The 22,069-nt window shown below is 36.4% G+C and overlaps 1 protein-coding gene and 1 pseudogene across 1 annotated transcript; both read right to left on the reverse strand.

The window, feature by feature from the left end:
- Positions 1–11,377: 11,377 nt before the first annotated feature.
- Positions 11,378–13,317, reverse strand: LOC140977813 (alpha-1,3-arabinosyltransferase XAT3-like). Its single transcript, XM_073442548.1, has 3 exons — positions 12,850–13,317; positions 12,687–12,752; positions 11,378–12,587 (listed from the first exon to the last, which is right to left on the reverse strand). The coding sequence occupies exons 1-3, from the start codon at positions 12,989–12,991 to the stop codon at positions 11,395–11,397; spliced, it is 1,401 nt and encodes a 466-aa protein (XP_073298649.1). The 5' UTR covers positions 12,992–13,317; the 3' UTR covers positions 11,378–11,394.
- Positions 13,318–16,527: 3,210 nt separating this feature from the next.
- Positions 16,528–21,471, reverse strand: LOC140976703 (pre-mRNA-splicing factor SPF27 homolog; annotated as a pseudogene).
- Positions 21,472–22,069: the final 598 nt, after the last annotated feature.

Below are 22,069 nucleotides of genomic sequence, written 5' to 3' on the forward strand. Positions count from 1 at the left end.
GCCGCTCGCCCACGCGCTCTCGCCCTCCCGCAGGCTAGTCTCCAACGCCTGTCTCGCCCTCGCGCCGCTTCGCCGAGTGCTTGCTCGCCCTTCCTCGCACACCCAGCCCGCGATCTCGCCTAGCACAACGCCTCGCACTCTCCCTTCGCTCGCAGCCCTTGATTCCTGAATAGCTTTTGGGGGCGTTGCCCCCAAGCCCCTCGATCCCCGTAATTTTCGCATTGGCAAACATCGTTCGTTATCGGCAAACCAAATAAATTTTTCTACTTCTCCGTGCCCTTGAATCCTCTGCTAAAATAGTCCTTAGCAGGAAAAATAAAACTCCAACCTTCTCACCGTCTAACTCCTCTGCTAGGCTATGCCTTAACAGGAAAATAAAACTCACATCATCATTTTGTAACTCCTACACTAAGCCGAGTCTTAGTAGGAAAATAAAATTCTCGCCTCATCATCTCGTAAACTCCTCTGCTAAGCCGGGCTTTAGCAGAAAAAATCAAACTTCAATCTCCTCACCCTCTGACTCCTCTGCTAGGCGATGCCTCAGCATGAAAATAAAATCTAATTTTCAACTCATCCCAGTCTCCTCTGCTAGGCGATGCCATAGCAGGAAAATAAAGGTTTTACCTCCTCACCTCTGACTCCTCTACTAGGCTCCGCTCAAGTAGGAAAAATTTAAAGATGTCTTTACTTCACTCTGCTCCTCTACTAGGTACAACCTTAGTAGGAAGATTTAATTTTCCTGCTGCCCTCTGCTCCTCTACTAGGCGATGTCTTAGTAAAAAAATTTAATTTTTCTCATGCACGTTACTCCTCTACTAGACGATGCCTTAGTAGGAAAATTTAATTTTTCTCCTGCACGCTGCTCCTTTACTAGGCGATTCCTTAGTAGAAAAATAAAATTTTTCTCCCGCACGCTGTTCCTCTACTAGGCGATTCTTTAGTAGGAAAATTTTATTTTTCTCCTGCACGCTGCTCCTCTACTAGGCGATGCCTTAGTAGGAAGTTGAAAATTCAACACCCCAACCCTCTACCTCCTCTGCTAGGTGATACCTTAGCAGGAAAATAAAAATTCAACACCCTCACCCTCTAACTCCTCTGCTAGGTGATGCCTTAGCAGGAAAAGAGAAATTCAACACCCCCACCTTCTAACTCTTCTGCTATGTGATACCTTAGCAGGAAAAGAGAAATTCAACACCTCCACCCTATAACTCCTCTGCTAGGTGATACCTTAGCAGGAAAAGAAAAATTCAACATCCCCACCCTCTAACTCCTCTGCTAGGTGATATCTTAGCAGGAAAAAAGAAATTCAACACCCCCACCTTCTAACTCTTCTGCTATGTGATACCTTAGCAGGAAAAGAGAAATTCAACACCTCCACCCTCTAACTCCTCTGCTAGGTGATACATTAGCAGAAAAATAAAAATTTATCACTCTCACCCTCTAACTCCTCTGCTAGGTGATACCTTAGCAGGAAAATAAAAATTCAACATTCCCACCCTCTAACTCCTCTGCTAGGTGATACCTTAGCAGAAAAATAAAAATTCATCATCCCCACCCTCTAACTCCTCTGCTAAGTGATACCTTAGCATGAAAAGAGAAATTCAACACCTCCACCCTCTAACTCCTCTGCTAGGTGATACCTTAGGAGGAAAATAAAAATTTATCATTCCTACCCTCTAACTCCTCTGCTAGGTGATATCTTAGCAAGAAAATAAAATACTTCTCCTCCACTCTGCTCTTCTGCTAAGCGATGCCTCAGCAGAAAATTAAAATTTAATTTTTCTCCACCCCAACTATGCTTCTCTGCTAGGCGATGCCTTAGCAGGAAAATAAAATTCTTCTCCTCCACTCTGCTCCTCTGCTAGGCGATGCCTCAGCAGGAAAATTTAATTTCTCTTCACCCCAACTCTGCTCCTCTGATAGGCGATGCCTTAACAGGAAAATAAAATTCTCCACTTTCACCCTCTAACTCCTCTGCTAGGCGACGCCTTAGCAGGAAAATAAAAAATTTTCCACCATCACCCTCTGACTCCTCTGCTAGGCGACGCCTTAACAGGAAAATTTAATTCTTCTCCACCCTAACTCTGCTCATCTGCTAGCGATGCCTTAGCAGGAAAATAAAAATTTATCACTCCCACCCTCTAACTCCTCTGCTAGGTGATACCTTAGCAGGAAAATAAAATTTTTCTTCACCCCAACTCTGCTCCTCTACTAGGCGATGCCTTAGCAGGAAAATATAATCTTTTTCCTCCACTCTCACCCTCTAACTCCTCTGCTAGACGACTTCATAGCAGGAAAATAAAATTTTTCTCCTCCCCAACTCTGCTCCTCTGCTAGGCGATGCCTTAGCAGGAAAATAAAATCTTTCTCCTCCCAAACTCTGCTCCTCTGCTAGGCCGTGCCTTAGCAGCAAAATAAAATTTTCTCACTTTCATACTACACCAACTTTCAAGAACTGAAAAGAAGAACTTGATTTTATTGAATTCTAACTGATTACATTGGAAAATGCAAAGATGAAATACATCAACGATAAAATCCAGAATGATACTCCCTAAGGTGGTAAGCATTCCACGGCTTCTTTAAAGCCTTTCCTTGATCATTCTCCAAGTAACGAGCTCCAGAATTAAATTTATCAATCACTCTGAAAAGCCCCTCCCACTCTGGGTCCAACTTTCCCCTCTGATCTTCTTGTACCATCAACAGGAGCAAGTCACTCACTTCTTCTTTTCCTAATCATGTTAACCTCCACACGCGCTCTTTTTCCTTCCTCCCTCACTACCCCTTCATAACACCAACGCGCGATTTTTTTGTCTCCGCACAAGACTACGACTCCTTTTCCCACAGGAAACTTAAGCTTCTGATGATAACTGGAAGCTACGGCTCTAAAATCCTTCAGGGCCGGCCGTCCTAGAATTCCATTATACACTGACGGGGTATCCACCACAGTGAAGGCTATCATTTTTGTTACCCGCCGAGGATCAGTCCCCAAGGATAGGAGAAGAACAATCTGACCCAAAGGCGGGATGGCGTGTCCTGCAAACCCATACAACGAGGTGGAGACCGGCTCAAACTCAAATCCTTCCACTTTCATTTGATCCAATGTGCTCTTGAATAAGATATTTACGGAGCTTCCATTATCAATGAACATCCTTGCCACATCGTAGTTGGCAATGGTGGCCGTCACCACCAAAGCATCGTTATGAAGAGCCACGATAACTCGAAGGTCTTCCGGCCCGTAGCTGATGACAGGATCCTGGGGCAAGTCTGCACCTCTGGCTATCTCAAAATTCTCCAACCTCCTCCCGTGCGCTTTCCGAGCTCTCCCAGAGTCTCCATCAGTAGCACCCCCCGAGATCATATGAATCATTCCTCTCGTAGGATGGTTGTCCTCATCCATTCTCCTCTTCGGTTCGATGGGTTCTTGAGGAACATCTTGACCTCGACATTCCCCTCTCTGCTCCCCGACCCTCTGATTTATCCATGGAAGACCTCGACCTCGCCTAGAAGACGGGTGAGATCTCAGTTCACTCTCTAACGAAGATCCTTCTTGTCTACCCCGCGGCGGAGGCCGATCATCGCTCTCAATCCTCTGCGACTTCTCTCCCCTCTCCCTTGACTCCCTCACCTCCATCACTTTATCCCGATTCCTATTCAGAGGAACATGGGATGAGAACTTTCCTCCACTTCTGGTTCTGTCCTCCTCTCTTCTTACCGCCTCTCTCGGCTCCCTCCACCCTACCTCCCCCGGGCCGGTTTTCCATTCTTTTGTTATGTTGGGCATCCTCCAAGTTGACATATTTCTCAGCTCTAGCCAACAGATCATCATAGCTCGACGGAGGCTTCTTGACCAGCGACTTGAAAAACCTCCCTCCCCCCAGTCCTTGTGTAAAGGCACTTATCATAATGTCAAGGGTAGCCGCCGGTATCTCCAGCGCTGCACTGTTGAAACGCTGGACAAATTCTCGCAAAGTTTCAGTCTTTTGCTGTTTCATCACAAACAGGCTCAAATAATTTCTCTGGTGCCTCTTGCTGCTGGCAAATCGGTGCAAGAAAGCTGTAGCAAAATCCTCAAAAGACTGTATGGAGTTGGGCTGCAGGGTATTAAACCATTGCTGGGCTGACCTCACCAACGTGCCAAGAAACACCTTGCACCTGACTCCATTTGAATATTGGTGTAACAGAGCCGCATTCTCAAATCTCCCCAAGTGTTCCTCGGGGTCAGTATGTCCGTCATACTCATCAAAGTTAGATTGTCGGAAATTTGGAGGAAGCCCTTCCTCCACGATGGCTAGTGAAAAAGGGCTTCCTCTCTTGGGTACCGGCGCTCTGCTTCCTACCTGCTCCCTCAACCTCCGTATTTCCTTCCACATCTCCCCCATCTCACTAATCTCCCTAGTTGGGAGGGGTTGCGTCTCCTCCACCCTGCTCTGGTGGACTTCAACATTTTCTTCATGCTCCTGACGGGCGGCCTGTTCCTCTACAAACACAGACTCTTGATTCCTTTTCATGGCCTCATCCACTGTCCGGGTGATAAATTGGCCCAACTACTCCAGGGTCAAGTTCTCCACGTTCTCATTGGGACGGGTTTGCTCGACCCTTGTCTCGTGAAGGGGCTGCTCGGTTCTTGTCTCTTGATGAGGTTGTTCCTGTCTCGTCTCAAGACGCGATTGTTCATGTCTTGTCTCAACATGAGACTATTCGGGTCCCCTATGAGGACGCGATGATGCTGAGGTAGCTCTTCTACTTCCTTTCCTGCGTACCATCTCTACGTCTCAACTCAAGTTTTCCCACAGACGGCGCCAAGTGATACTCACTGAAAATTTTAGGGTCCACTTCCAGCAAGTGTCACTAGTACAGACACAGGTTCAAAATTACCCTGAGCCTGAAATCACGAATAAGATCGTTAGAAGGGGGCCGGGAGGGTGTCCCGACGTAGCCCCTCCGACGCTCAAGTCAGAGACTGAGGATATATGAGGGGAGCAGCTAAAGGTACTGCTGAAAACAATATAGTGAATCCTTTATCATACGCTCAAACCTGGTATTTATAGGAGAATACATGGGCTGCTCATGGGCCCTTCACCTATGGGCCCTAGAGCTGGGCCGGGAGTTTGGGTCTGATCTTGATGGGTTCATCCCTGGGGTATCATCATTAATAATAATAAATAATAATAAGTTTTGGTTCGAGAAATTCTCGTTCCCTCCTCCGTCTTGTCCCATTAATATTTTTGAAACGAGGATGAGAGCGAGGATCTAGATTTGATCCCCGTGGCCGAACCCCAAAAAAAGGGAGATCGGAACGGGTATGAGGATAGAGATGGAATTCGGGGACGGAGATGGGGATGACAAACCCGCCTCCGCCCTGTCCCGTCCCGCCATATTGCCATTCCTAACAGTGGACAATTAGATTACAAGTTTTATGAGCATCATTTGAAGGTAGAGATTGGGTAATTGAGAAGAAAATGATTTATAAATAGTATTTTTTAGTGAGTTTCTTGTAATGTGAGAAAAATATTTTTCGTCGCATAACTTGCATATTTTTTTATTTTTGATCTTGTTATCGATCAATATAATTTATAGCCTTATTCCATTTACTTATATTTTTTAGTTAAGACAAAAATTGTTGTTACGTTATTCTTTCTTATAATATACGAAGCGTTGAGCCACCCTTGGACTTTATCATGAATAATATTTAACCTTGCATAGCAATATGCAATTATTCGTTTTAGAAGGAAAAAAAAGAAGAGAAAGAAATACGCTATGATTCCATGCATGATATGGCCGTCTCAATTGGATATCGGATTCACCCTAATTGATATTTGTAATGCACTGTTTCGATGAATGTCCTCACTGTATCAAGACGAGTCTTTACAACGTACTTTTGTTCTCACTCACACGTATTTTAGAAAACTTCCCAGGAGTCACCCATCTCAAAATTGTTTCAAGCCAAACACACTTAATTTTAGAGTTCTTATGTGATGAGCTATCGAAAAGAAAATGCAGCTTGTTGATATTAATAGTACATATCAAATCTTTTAAACCCTCCTCAACTGCATAGTCACATAACTGAACAGTTTTGAAATTCTTCTCATTTTGGTGTGATATCGATACTTTCATGTTCCCCTAGCTAGAAGCCAGCCAAGAGCCACTCATTATCCGTACAACCTCATGACACCGACGATCACCCCGTCCTCTTCGACCCCGGGCCTCACAACATTGGGGACATCTTTTAGTTATGAACTCAGTCAGGTTTAGGGTAGCAAATTAAGAACATAAAACATTTTAAAATTTTCATGTTTCTAGCAAAAGGATTATATCGTATTTTTCTCGCAAATATTGCCTCCAAATTGTTGGGTAAATATGACATTTAATTAATTCTAAAAGGCTTTGCTGGGTATGCTGACAGTTATATCGTCTTTCAAAATACAACGACCAACAATAGTTTATGGAAAGCTTGAGTGCCTCGACTAATATTATACTTTTGAACCTGCCAATATCAACGGAAAAATTCTAATCATGCAAGTAAATGGAACTCATGATTTCTATGAATGGATAATATCTGATCTTTCAAAACTGGATGGATCGATCTTCACTCCAGTATTTCAAACTCAAACAAGTCGATCTCTTTCACTCCTATCTAATTATATATATTCTAAGTACTGTAACTTGATATCAACACAATGGTCTCCAAAAGCATGTCCAATGCATAGCCCCGAATGGCGTGAATTAACCACGGCGTTTTCAGACAAGAAAACCATGTTGGTTAAACCAGCTCCATGTACTCCCATCAGCAGGTCGCAGGAATTCAAAAGTCGCGATTAGTCGATTTCTGTGCCTCTGCGAAAACAACCGTGAATCCCAGCTAACTCCTTTGCTATTTGAGATATATACTTCACCATGGTTCATCAAGATTGGTGTACTTTTTCTTGTTAGACAGTCAGAGTTTAATTATTTGTGGATGCATATATATAAAAAAAAACAATAATGGCTATGGTATGGTGTGTGGCAAGTTAAATGTGCTGTTTGATTATTAATTAAATTATATTTTTCGTCTTGTAACAAATATTATAACACATAGAATACGTGAAATTTATATTCACAATAAGATATATAGCAAGATATGTTATTGAGGATAGTTGACTATCAATAATAATTTATTGTTACTTTGATGATTTAATTAATTATAACGTGCTGTTGAAAGTGTTTGATAAAAATTGAAAGTGTTTGATAAAAAAAAAAATTTGAAATGGAAATTTTTGCCTTATTCGAAGATTAGAAAGTTCATTGATCTTTATTCCGGGAGCATGCGAATATTGATTATACCTGATAAATGTTTATGTAAAATAAAAATATATATAATTAAATGATTTTTTGTTTTTGTTTTTTCTTATAGCTATGAAATTTTTGTTTTTTGTTATGTATTTTTAACGCACATGCAACGCAACGTGTACACATATATTAAAATTTAATATCAAATATTTGTCGGGATTTTTATTTAACATAAACAGTAAAAAATTATGTGTATTAGATATAATTGTAATACTTAGTGAAAGTACGCAGCGGAATAATATATCATATAAATAAATAACTTAAACAAAAATAACTCAGAGATAATTATGCACAANATGGGCCCTAGAGCTGGGCCGGGAGTTTGGGTCTGATCTTGATGGGTTCATCCCTGGGGTATCATCATTAATAATAATAAATAATAATAAGTTTTGGTTCGAGAAATTCTCGTTCCCTCCTCCGTCTTGTCCCATTAATATTTTTGAAACGAGGATGAGAGCGAGGATCTAGATTTGATCCCCGTGGCCGAACCCCAAAAAAAGGGAGATCGGAACGGGTATGAGGATAGAGATGGAATTCGGGGACGGAGATGGGGATGACAAACCCGCCTCCGCCCTGTCCCGTCCCGCCATATTGCCATTCCTAACAGTGGACAATTAGATTACAAGTTTTATGAGCATCATTTGAAGGTAGAGATTGGGTAATTGAGAAGAAAATGATTTATAAATAGTATTTTTTAGTGAGTTTCTTGTAATGTGAGAAAAATATTTTTCGTCGCATAACTTGCATATTTTTTTATTTTTGATCTTGTTATCGATCAATATAATTTATAGCCTTATTCCATTTACTTATATTTTTTAGTTAAGACAAAAATTGTTGTTACGTTATTCTTTCTTATAATATACGAAGCGTTGAGCCACCCTTGGACTTTATCATGAATAATATTTAACCTTGCATAGCAATATGCAATTATTCGTTTTAGAAGGAAAAAAAAGAAGAGAAAGAAATACGCTATGATTCCATGCATGATATGGCCGTCTCAATTGGATATCGGATTCACCCTAATTGATATTTGTAATGCACTGTTTCGATGAATGTCCTCACTGTATCAAGACGAGTCTTTACAACGTACTTTTGTTCTCACTCACACGTATTTTAGAAAACTTCCCAGGAGTCACCCATCTCAAAATTGTTTCAAGCCAAACACACTTAATTTTAGAGTTCTTATGTGATGAGCTATCGAAAAGAAAATGCAGCTTGTTGATATTAATAGTACATATCAAATCTTTTAAACCCTCCTCAACTGCATAGTCACATAACTGAACAGTTTTGAAATTCTTCTCATTTTGGTGTGATATCGATACTTTCATGTTCCCCTAGCTAGAAGCCAGCCAAGAGCCACTCATTATCCGTACAACCTCATGACACCGACGATCACCCCGTCCTCTTCGACCCCGGGCCTCACAACATTGGGGACATCTTTTAGTTATGAACTCAGTCAGGTTTAGGGTAGCAAATTAAGAACATAAAACATTTTAAAATTTTCATGTTTCTAGCAAAAGGATTATATCGTATTTTTCTCGCAAATATTGCCTCCAAATTGTTGGGTAAATATGACATTTAATTAATTCTAAAAGGCTTTGCTGGGTATGCTGACAGTTATATCGTCTTTCAAAATACAACGACCAACAATAGTTTATGGAAAGCTTGAGTGCCTCGACTAATATTATACTTTTGAACCTGCCAATATCAACGGAAAAATTCTAATCATGCAAGTAAATGGAACTCATGATTTCTATGAATGGATAATATCTGATCTTTCAAAACTGGATGGATCGATCTTCACTCCAGTATTTCAAACTCAAACAAGTCGATCTCTTTCACTCCTATCTAATTATATATATTCTAAGTACTGTAACTTGATATCAACACAATGGTCTCCAAAAGCATGTCCAATGCATAGCCCCGAATGGCGTGAATTAACCACGGCGTTTTCAGACAAGAAAACCATGTTGGTTAAACCAGCTCCATGTACTCCCATCAGCAGGTCGCAGGAATTCAAAAGTCGCGATTAGTCGATTTCTGTGCCTCTGCGAAAACAACCGTGAATCCCAGCTAACTCCTTTGCTATTTGAGATATATACTTCACCATGGTTCATCAAGATTGGTGTACTTTTTCTTGTTAGACAGTCAGAGTTTAATTATTTGTGGATGCATATATATAAAAAAAAACAATAATGGCTATGGTATGGTGTGTGGCAAGTTAAATGTGCTGTTTGATTATTAATTAAATTATATTTTTCGTCTTGTAACAAATATTATAACACATAGAATACGTGAAATTTATATTCACAATAAGATATATAGCAAGATATGTTATTGAGGATAGTTGACTATCAATAATAATTTATTGTTACTTTGATGATTTAATTAATTATAACGTGCTGTTGAAAGTGTTTGATAAAAATTGAAAGTGTTTGATAAAAAAAAAAATTTGAAATGGAAATTTTTGCCTTATTCGAAGATTAGAAAGTTCATTGATCTTTATTCCGGGAGCATGCGAATATTGATTATACCTGATAAATGTTTATGTAAAATAAAAATATATATAATTAAATGATTTTTTGTTTTTGTTTTTTCTTATAGCTATGAAATTTTTGTTTTTTGTTATGTATTTTTAACGCACATGCAACGCAACGTGTACACATATATTAAAATTTAATATCAAATATTTGTCGGGATTTTTATTTAACATAAACAGTAAAAAATTATGTGTATTAGATATAATTGTAATACTTAGTGAAAGTACGCAGCGGAATAATATATCATATAAATAAATAACTTAAACAAAAATAACTCAGAGATAATTATGCACAAGTATAAATATTTGCGCGATGTCTCCGAGCAAAATAATCACTAGAAAAATAACTTGCGTTTACAAAAACCAACAACTAATGATTCTATGAAAAATTATCTTTCTTAATCAAATTGCATCATAAAACAAATAATCAGATTAAAAATGTATCCAGTGAACACAAACATAATGCCGAAAACTAGAGCAACAAAAACACAATATTCAAGTCAACACGTTGTAGCAACGATATATGATATTCAGTCGGCTACACTCTGAGACTTAATCATTCTCTCTAATAATATTTATCTCTATATCTCGTCGTGCAAAAGTCTTGTTTTCAACCACGAACTTCTCCTTTTTATATAGACTCATTTTCTCCTAAAGTTTGTCCCAAAAAGATATCTATAAAATATGAAAACAATAGTTTTATTAGAAGTAAACTATTTTAAACAATAATATAATCTAGAAAAACAAAAAATCTCTTATTAATAAAAAAATATAATTTTAAAAAATAAATTATATCTTAAAAACCAAGAATTAATTTTTCTTTTCCGTATTAGTTTTAAAATAAAAGTAATTGTACGTACACCCAATTTTCTATATATCATGAATGTTAACAAAATCAAGCTAAGAGCATCGCGTAAAACTACACCTAAAAAAATCTTTAAATACTTGCCATTGTCGGCCGATTAATATGGGTCTGGGATAAGGCCAAGTAGTCGAGGAATATTTAAATTGTCAAATCATGACATCAACCATCTTAAAATAAAAATTGCAAATATAGTTGACTTCCAAGATTCGTGTTATATATATATATATATATATATATATATGTATAACGAACACTGCAATCATCCATTTTTCCAAAAGTCGGAAACCTATATATGATTCCAACATGTTTAAAAGATGGTTCTCGTGGATGTAACACTTTGTTCCGTAGGTAGGTGGCTCAAATACACCTCACCATTTACGTTCGCGCAACACTTATTTCCACGTGTTTCTACTAGTGACCATCTTTGATATCATTTGTGACTCTCATATCTAGGTTTTTGCATGCGTGACTGTGCAATGAACACTTGTAACAACTACTTCCTATTCGTCCACTCTTTAAAAAAAAATAGTTAACCGAAGTTGTTACAGATATATTATAACAACTTATAAATAAAGTGTGATGAACCACTACATATTAACATAACATTTGCGATAAAAATATGTATTTTATAAAACGAAGCAGAACGTATCACATACATATAAATTCAATGACTTAAAAGCTCGAGTGCCTGAACTAATGTATTTTCGAACCTGCCAATGTCAATGGTGACATTCTGATTTTGCAAGTAAATGGAACTCATTTCATCCCATCCCCTTCTAATAATGGATGATGGATCTTTCAAAACTGGATCTTCGCTTGAATATTTCGAACTCAAGGAACTCTCGTTCTCTCCTATCTCATATTCCAAGTACTTTAACTTCATATAAACGGAAGGGTTTCCAAAAGTAGCTCCAGCAAGCCATCGTAATGACCCGAAGGGAACCACTTGAATTACGACGGCATTTTCTGGCAAGAAAATCATGTTGGCTAAACCAGCTCCATGTATTCCCATCAGCACGTCGCAAGAATTCACAAGACGTGCAAATCTTGATAAATTCTTCCATCTTTCTGGTTCTGCTAAAACGACATTGAAGCCGACTTCGCTTGCTGCTCGAGAGACTTCACCATGGTTCATCAAGATTCGTGTTCCTTTCCTCTTTATGATCATGATACGTGGCCTCGACCCTGTGAAGTTATCTCCCTCACTTGTTATGTTACGAGTAGACATAGCCTGTGTTCTCTCCAAGGAATATGTTTCTCTAATTAGTCGTCTAAAGTTGCTCATTGAGAGACCAGATCGAGTGATTATGAAGTGTTTTTCAAAGTTCAGGCCAGCAACCAATTTTCTGTAGCAGTGTACTTGTTTCTGTATGTCAATGTCTATAATCTCATGTCTAGTGAACTTTTCGAGTAATTCATGGTATTTCGACAGCCACGAAGACTGGTAATCACTCGCCAGAAACAGCACATCCCTCTTGAAATCAAATGAAGTTGTATACAAAGGAAGTATCAAATCCGCAAAAGCATGGTAAGGGTTATCTGAATATCCACCAGTTGAGAAGAGTACGGCAGGAGATTTATGATTTTCAGTACACTTGGGAATGTTAACGTTGATTCCTACAATTTTTACATTCCATTTCTTGACACCCTCAATTCCCCTTCTCGGGTAAGGCTGTATACTCCATGAAATAGTTGAATTTCCAGCGATTTTTTGGGTAGATGTTGCAAAGAATATGGTGGAGGAATTGCCTTCAATCCTTATATCTCCTTCCATCTCACAATAATCTGCATCTGCATCTGCCTTTAAGATTCTGCATATCGGCTCCGGTGGTGTTTTTGTTTCAACTTCTGGAAATTCTATACGAATCACACTATTTATAACATACAAGTCTTTGGTGATTAAAGTGGATCACAAATATATTAGTATAGTACCGCAGGTGCAATGTATGTATTCACCTGTTGGCTCGGAAGTTTCATGCGTAGCATTCGTTGGCAATGGCACGTTGACACCAAGATTACCAACTGCGGAAAAGTAGCACATTAATTTTTGTATCCAAACAAGCATCGATCCAATATCCACGCGCGACGAAACGAAATGTATAAAGCTATATATACTTACAAGACGTGGAGGGAAGCAAATGAAGCCTGAAAGTTGAGCAAATGCCAATTGTCAACATGAATAATATTGCACAACTCAGACATCTGAGTCGTTTGCAATTGTAGTACAGAGTGAGACCTTTTGCAATGACTTGATCATTCATCGTTAGATAAGCGGAAGTCCTGGTTTTTATTCGAGTGTGGTCATGATGTAACTCAAATTCTACATCAAGACGACGAAGAAGCTACACAATAGCATTTCTTTGCACTATTCAAATCTTGAATAGTGGGAAATGCATAAAATATATACAACGTAAGAGTTTAATAATCTGTGGGAATGTGTGCTATGCTTCGGTGTGTGGCACGTTTAACGTGATATTTAATTATGCTAATTTTTTTGTTGCAACACGGTCTCGGAGGTGCAACCGTTCCCTGAACAATTTTTTGTTCCAAGTGACCGCCGTGACTCAGTGAGTATCGTCACTGCCCGCCGCGCCAGTCATCGCCTGTCGCCGTCGAATAACTCCCACGGTTCAAAAGCTATGGTTTTCTTATTGTGACGTCGAGTTTCTTTAGTCTTTGTGTAGTTATGATTATCTTACCATTTCTAGTTATGTGAATATATGATGAGATTTGAGTATTCCAAATTAATTTTTGGGTAAAATTTTTTTGATTTCAAAGTATGAAATCTCGAAAAGTGTTAATATAAAATGAATTATTTATTTATTTATTGAATTTTTCGTTAAAAATTTGGAGGAATCCGAAGATGGTCGTATTAATTTATAGTTAGAGATATATTTGAGTTGGACAGCTGACAATGAGTAATAATTTATTGTAAGTCAGATTCTTTAATTATAATTAACGTGTTACGTACTTAAACGGGTTTGTAGATATTGACTCCAGGAGCACGCGAATATTGCTTATATATAATAAATGTTTATGTAAATTAAAATATAATTAAATATTTTTTTATTTTATTTTTTTTTATAGGTCGTTTACTTTTTTTTAAAGATAGGTTATTGAAACAGTTTCATGGATTTATATTCGTGAGACGAGTTGATCTGATCTATATATGGAGTGAAAGGTAATATATTTTGTATAAAAAATAATAATTTTCAATGATTGAGTCGGATATGATATCTGTATCATAAGAGTTTTGTGTGTTGTATTTTTGGACAAAGATTATGTCAAACTTGATGGGTTTGGTCTTTTGCTGACTCAACCCCTCATTGAAAAAAAAAATTGAGTTTTTAATGTTTTATGGGTTGAAAATAAGAGTTGAATTATTGAATGTTGAAAATAAAAATTGAAAATTTTTTGAAAATTACTGTGTGATGATGTATGTAATGATATATTTGTTTTTGAATTATTTCTAAAGAAATTCTATAAACATGTCTCTCAATTTGTGAAGAAAAACACAATTGAGTGGATAAAATTTTATAAAGTGTGTAGTTTAATATATTTTGTGAGTTTGAGATTTTTATTTTTTTTTACCGTAAATTTGTATTTTTAACACGTTATCAGCACGATACTCGAAAGTTCAGTTCTCCAAATTTTTCCAAGCTCCAAAACACAAGAAAAAGATGACAATATTCAAAAGTAAGAATATTTGTTTTACTGTTTATTTATTTTTAGTGTGTATATATTTAATATATAATATCATGTTATTATATAAAAAGAGTCTATGACACCTCATTATAATAATGTGATGTGATATACATAATTATTTAAACATTATTAACATTATGTACATCATATTATTATCATAAAATTTACATATACATACATTTTTTTAAGATTTTGTAACGGTCATAAACGACTAGTTTTTATCCTATAAATATGATTTTACAAACACATTCAATCGCTCCAAACTTACTCTTCCTCCCTAAAAATTTTCTTCGTCAAAATTTTCGAAGAAAAAGATGGTTTTTCAAGGTTATTTTGTATAATTATTTTGGTTATTATACTCGTTAATCTTGTATTTATCGGAGAATATCTGTCTCGCTTTTTTTTATTTTTAAGAATGCTTGTACTTATAATTTATTTATTACTTTGTATTGTCTTATTAATAGATTTATAACTTAACTAACAAAATGCATTGTTAGTACCACCATGTCAAATTTGACAAAGCTCGAATTTGTTGCACTCGACATGGACTCTCGATATAGAAATGGTATCTCATCATTACCAAAAAAAAAAGATATGATATTTTTGCATCGACATCTTGATGAATGATTAAAATGTGAATATCTCATTGAAAAAGATCTCATGGTTTATGAAAAATATTAAATGAAATATTTGAACATATAAGAGAAGTTATACTTCTGACCGCCCGTGATCAATGGAATACATTAAAATTCTAAGATTTTAAGAAAGCCAGTGATTACAACTCGGCGATGTATCAAATAATCTCGCAATAAAATTTTGTGGACATGAGGTTACGGAATCGGAAATGCTTGAAAAAATATTTTCCACTTTTCACATATCAAATATAACTCTACAATAACAATATAGAGTGCGTGGATTTGTGAGATATTCTGAACTTATCGCATGTCTTCTTGTGGCGGAAAAGAACAACGAGCTGCTAATTAAAAATCATCAGTCCCGACCCACTGGATCAACAACATTTCCAGAAGTAAATGTTATGAGTAAAAATGAATTTAAACGTGGAAACCAAAATTAAATTCAAAGACAAGGTTTTGGTCGATGTTGAAATCAAGGTCGTGTTCGTGGACGTGAAAGTGGTCGTGGTCACTGCCGTGGTTTTGAAAACAATCGAGATAGTTACTACTATAACTGATCTCAAAAGGACGTCACGACCTACCCACTAAAATGATATTATGAGAACACGCGTTAATGAAAATCACTCAAGAACTGTACACACACGCACCAACTTTTTCTTTTAATTTTGCCTTTATGTGATACCAATATTACACTTCTGTTTTTTTTTAAAAAAAAAATTTCAACAAACACTTTCTTTTTATTTTTTTTTATTTTCAACAATTCAAATAGCACTTTAGTCCCTCGATATTTTGTCAAATTTCACTTTAGTCTCTCGATAATTATAAAAAAGACTGTATACACACGCACCAAATATGCAGAGTAACTAGTATTATATATGAAAACCCCGGAATGGACATATACAATTGTGTCATTTGTCTCCTTTTCTTCACCTACTAGAAGACATCCATCCACAAAGAATTTGGTTTAAGCCTTTTAACTTCATTCTCAACAAGAGTCACCTATCAGAAAATTCGACTTTAAGCTGGTAATCTTTCAAGATCGGAGTCGACTAAGTTTGTCCGAACGAATCGAACGATAACTCTCGGTAATTGGAGGGGTAAAAGGTAGAGCATTCTTCTTACATACTTTTACCTGTTGTCTACCTGTTATTGACCGTATTCTTGCAATCAAATGTTACCCATTGCTTTGTTTCCAAAAAAAAAACTGATAATTTATATTTCATAAAAATAATATTGTTGTCCACATGTGTTAAAAGAATGTTAGTTTGCGATGGTAAGCATGTGGCGACTAATATATTGGATGTAAGATAATGTCTACATTTATCACTGTGTTTGTTTCTGTAAAATAATGAAAATATAAATATGTTCAATGTGTAAAATGTACTATAAAAATTATGTCAGACTACTCAATTATGGCGATTGATTATGTCCTTGAAAATGAAAATGCACCACTGGATTATTGTTCTAGTTTAAATAATTACGTGTGCTAACCCAAAACCAGGTAAATTCTCCATATCATATATGGTTTCCCAGTATTGTTTATAATTTTCGTATCCTATTTCCATACTGCATGGTACTTGTCTCTTTATGTTTGAACCCCTAAAATCTGGTAGAACTCATAATGGTCACGTTGCGATAGCGATGTATGTGTTAGCGCATTTCCTGCGACGATGTACGAGTACTTTGAATCCAATGTTGGACCTCACGTAGCTTAAAAATTTGTTTCCAGTGTCTCGTATTGATGCTGAAGGCATATACAACAATGATTTCCACATGACAAATGACGAACCATTTGTCTTCCTGAGTTCTCATTTCAAGTTCCAAAAGAGAGGCTTTGGCTCAACCAAATTCAGAGGATAGTTTGTGCGCCTAGAAGATCGAACATATAACCATGGGCATAAAGAATACAGCAACTCATGCCGTGATTGGAAAAAGAACGATAGAGATCCAATGCCAATACCAAGACCACTTCAGTTTTGCACCTTTTGGATTAACCATCTACATGCACCTGCTCGTGTATTTCACATAAACAAATTAATATATATATCAACAAAATATGAATATCCGGTTCGAGAAAATACATTCACATGCGTAGAATGTAATCATAAGCAAACCAACTGTATGAATATATCCTCAGTCAGGTATACCCATTGTTCTTGCCCCAAAAAACATGCTACCAAATTTTTTTATCACCGAAATACACCAAAACAATGGAGTCCAGAAGGGTGAATCAAACCTCGTTATCAAGTAGGGCCATTCTCAACATTTGCTTCCAAATTCCAGCCGCTAAATATTATAAAAAGAACTGCTTTCATAAGAGAATAAATTTTGAGTAAATGAAAACCGACACAACAGAATTATTTACCTCTGAGAAGCCTCGTTCTTCAATTCTTGAATACACGATTCAATTTCAGCACATGCAGTTTGGATTTCAATGTTTTTCAAACAAAGCTCCCTCCATTGTAGGATAAAGCACTGAGTTCATAAGCAGTATTTTGCTGACCAATTCCATAATTAGCATAAACAAAACATATGAATAAAAGCCAATAGAACATCTTTTTGCAGTAAGTTCAGTTTTTTTCCTCCATAGTAGAGTTCAGAGGACCTAAAAGGCAAGTCCTTTTTTCAATTACCTGGTGATACTTCCTCTCTCGGTTAACTGACTCGATCTTCCCATTGAGGTCCATAGCTTCTGACTGGATTCTGAAATGGATACCAAAATTCAGGGTAATGACAATAACCCTCTTTAGTACTAGCTATATATTAAAACCAACGCCTCAATGAGATCACCACAACCCTCTTTAGCATCAGGTATACAAAAATTAAACTCATGATTAACTTGCTACATCATGAGAAGTCAAATTAATTTCAAACGTGATAATGTAGCATCAATGTACTGCTTATACTCTCTCCATAAGGACCTACAACGCTTTTCACTAGAACCTTTTTCCCTCAACTAATGCAGTCTAAAGAACGTCCTATTGCTTTTGTGCCACAAAGCATGCATCTTAGAGCACAGATATGATAGTTCACTTATTTTTAATAATGACTGAATCATGGTCTTGCCTCTTCATTGGCACGAGTAACTGGTTTATCATCTCCCCGAAGAATTTTACTACATCACAAAAATTTCGCACATTAATATATATGCTGTCAGAAAATGTCCCTTGATGTGGAACCCTCATAAATATCTCAAAATGAAGATTGCTTGATTATTCTTCCCTGGAACAAACAATTACCATTCTCTGTCACAAGTAATGTAGGAATTAGTAAAAGCAATTGTCTCCATGCCCTAAGCCCAAAAAATAAAAACCTCCAAGCTATAGTTCATCACCATAGACTCTGCCACAGTTACTATACATTCTTCTTCACAAAACAAAATGTCAGACTGGTGCACCCGAGTAAACTGTAAACTCAAGAGATCCACTAACATAAAAGTCTTTCGGAAACATCATTTTAAAAGACCACATGTAACACCAAGAGTCAGTTCTTGGTAGCAGACGTATGCCAAAATGCCATAAATAAAGGGATCGGAAAGTGATTTAGAAACAAACAAAATTAAAAACATAATTGGAACAAACCAATGACAACTAGATGATTAAAGAATTAGAACTGAAATATTATGCGGACCACACCTTGATAAACATGCTTCCAGCAATTGATTATATGACTTCCAAATGTCTGGGCCGTGCTTTGACATCAGGTCTAAATTTTCTATCCTACAAAAAAAAAAATCAAAGTCACACAATTTATAAATTTAATATAAAAGAACAAGATGTCATAAGGTCATATTACGTGCATATAAGTCATGAATATGTTCTCAACATAAGACGAAACCCAGTGTACTATGAATGTAAATGCCCACAGATTGCATTGTAAAGTTCAGACTGCAATTCTGATGTTTTCAACTTTTTACCACCAAAAAGCTCCGGAAAACAATGAAAGTTCTGCAAAACACCTTCATTGATCATTGGATTAATGATACATTCGATTTGAAGAAGGAAATTAATTTAAACATGAATAGGATCTACGGTAGTTCCACCCTCATTTGTTGTGCCAGTAGGACCGAGCCAACAGTAGCACAGTCATGCGCTTCATGTAATAAGACTCAGCCAAATGGGACAAATCCTTATCCCACTTGTCAAAATAGTTGAACATCGAGTCAATTTCCTTTAATCATCTTCCAGTGCATTCCTCCATTTGCTTTACAACTAATACCACTTCCGTAGCTTCAACCAGTGATGTAAAACCTTTCCCAACTGTTGCTAATTTATGTTATGTGAAACATATAAGTTATAACAATATTGATCTCTTGCCCAGTGTTGTAAATGACGGTCGAGGAGGCCATATAGGTGGTAGGCGGCCCTCGACTGCCCTCCTTTTGTCTAAGGCGGTCCGAGGCTATCCGACGGCAAAATCTTAGTCAACCGTCAAAGTCAAATAATTTTAAAACTAGTCAAAGTCAATTAATTTAAAAAATCCAAGATATAATAAAAACATATTTCAATCTCTTTTGTATTTACTTTTGGTTTCAAGTGTCCAACACCACCAGCCTCAAACCGCCTCCATCTGTTGCTGCTATCAGTCACCACCTTAATTATCTTGTTAGTTTTCATTTATATATTTATTTGCAATTTGTCTAGATTGTATTATATTGTATGAAGTTTTTTTATGCATAAACAATATTTAATTACATATATTACATAAAAATGACGATTATATATAATTACATTGCATGATTATACATAATTACCTATTAAAATTGCTGAAAATATTCAACAGCCTAGGCGACTGAGGTGGTCAATAATTGTCCCGCCACCGCCTCCCGCCATTTACAACATTGTTGCTGCCTAAAGTTCTAAATAAAATCTACATACGTTAAATAATTGCATGTTCCCAAAGTCATAGGAGCCGGTAGTGACACCACAATCACGAAAACAATGAAAAAATTAATTGTGGACTTAGTTTTGTTAAAACAACCAAATTGATAGTCATTACACGGATTATTTTTTCTAAAGCAATGATGATGAAACAAACCATTCAGTTATTTTTTTATTGTTAAGAAAAAAATTAATTTTATTTGTTTTGATTTGTAAATTCACATTAATGAATTAATTTTAACTTTTCATCTATATGGTAATACTGTATAGTGAATAAACAATTCAACAAATGCATCTGATACAATTAAGCATTAAAATAAGACAACTAGGAGCTTAATCCCAACAATTTGCTAAAAAAAAAATCCCTAAAAACCTTAAGGACCTGATAAGTGACAAACTTCAACAAAATACCATCAAATCTCGATTGAAGTCATCCAGACAATTTAGTGCTGACTACAGTATACCTGATCACTTGATGCTGCAATAAACGCTGCGCTTTTCGAACAGCCTACTTCCATGCAGTATCATCATTCCGCTTGTTCACAGGTGGCACTTCAAGAGCATATCTGGATGTATCCAGCTGCGCTGGAGGCTTCCCAGCTCTGACCCTCTCATATTCCCTAGCAAGCATCGGATGATCCTGTAACATGCAGCATATGCTGGTAGCATCAGTTTATGTGAATGCAGGTGACACCCTATCAACTCCACTAAACATGAAAACTTTGAGCAGCAATAGATATGGAAATACTTTTAATGTGAGGCTGAACTATGAGACAGAATAACGAAGATAATTGATTTGCGCCCACAAGGTTCAGAATTGAGTGTTATAGAATTTGACTGTTTAGTTCCAATATGGAGCTAGTCTGCAAAAGTATCAACTAAACCCACAAATTTTTTTATCACAACTCATGGCACCAAAATTCCGCATTCAGTATATAAATTAGCAGATATCTAAGTATAGCAAATGATTAACGACTTCAATAAAGTGAGTTTAATCCGAAAAAGTTTGGGAGAAATAGAAAGAGAGATGCTATTGAGTAAACAAAACAAAAAAAACGAAAGACAGTTAAAATCAAAATCAAAGAAAACCTTTGGAGAACATTTCCCTCATTTAGAAACAATAAAAATGTTGAAACCGATAAAATTTCAGCGAACTGCTCAAATCTAGTAAAATCCACCGACTCTCCAACACAAACACGAGCAGATGTAAAGAAATTTCAAGTTTTGTATGTAGACCTGAAAATTGAACTTTGGGAGAGAAGGAAGGCCTTTGAGAAAGTCGGAAGGCTTTTTGGAGCTGCGCCCCATCTCTTCTTCCACCAAGCGGTCCACTTCTTCCTTAACTTTCGGGTCTCCATAGTCGTCGTCTATGTACGGTAGAGCATCGATTATCTCCGCCGGGAAACTCGACGGGGGAGCCTCCAGCATTAGCACATCGGCGTCACCACCGTTTGCCGTCGCCATATCCCGACGAAATCAATGTTGATCGACGGAGGTCCGAACGCTAACCCAGTAGCAAACTCTGAGTAGCTCTTCAGCATAAATAATCTATTTACAAAAATTATTAATATATTAATGTAGACAATCAATTAATTTTAAATTAAATTAAATTAATAAACAAATCACTCATCAAATAAAATATTTTTTTATTCTTTTAATATCTAATTATGTATTAAATTTATCTGAAAGTAAATTCAATAAATTAAAAAACTAGCTTTATTGAATTATTTATTTTACCTTAAATTAAAAATATAAAATATAATTGTTTTATTTATTTAATAAAAAAAAATATTCAATTCTTGTGTTTGTAAAGTTACAAGGTAACCAAATTTATTATTAATTATTTTCAAATTAATAACTTGATTTTTTATATTATTAAATTGTATTTATATAATAATAAAAATAAAAAATGAAAAAAGAAGAATTAATACCAAGAGCCATTTTTGGCACTGTCTCCGATATAGCGACGCAAATGGCAGTATCTCCATTTTGACTCCTCCCGTGCTCTCTGAGGGTAAAATTTAGGATGAATAATTCTGAATACATTTAATTTTTTTATTAGAAAAATAATTACAGCACAAGAAGAGATTTTACAAGACAAATATAAAATTATTTTTTT

This window comes from Primulina huaijiensis, chromosome 5 (assembly GCF_012295235.1).
Source record: "Primulina huaijiensis isolate GDHJ02 chromosome 5, ASM1229523v2, whole genome shotgun sequence".
Lineage (NCBI taxonomy): Eukaryota > Viridiplantae > Streptophyta > Magnoliopsida > Lamiales > Gesneriaceae > Primulina > Primulina huaijiensis.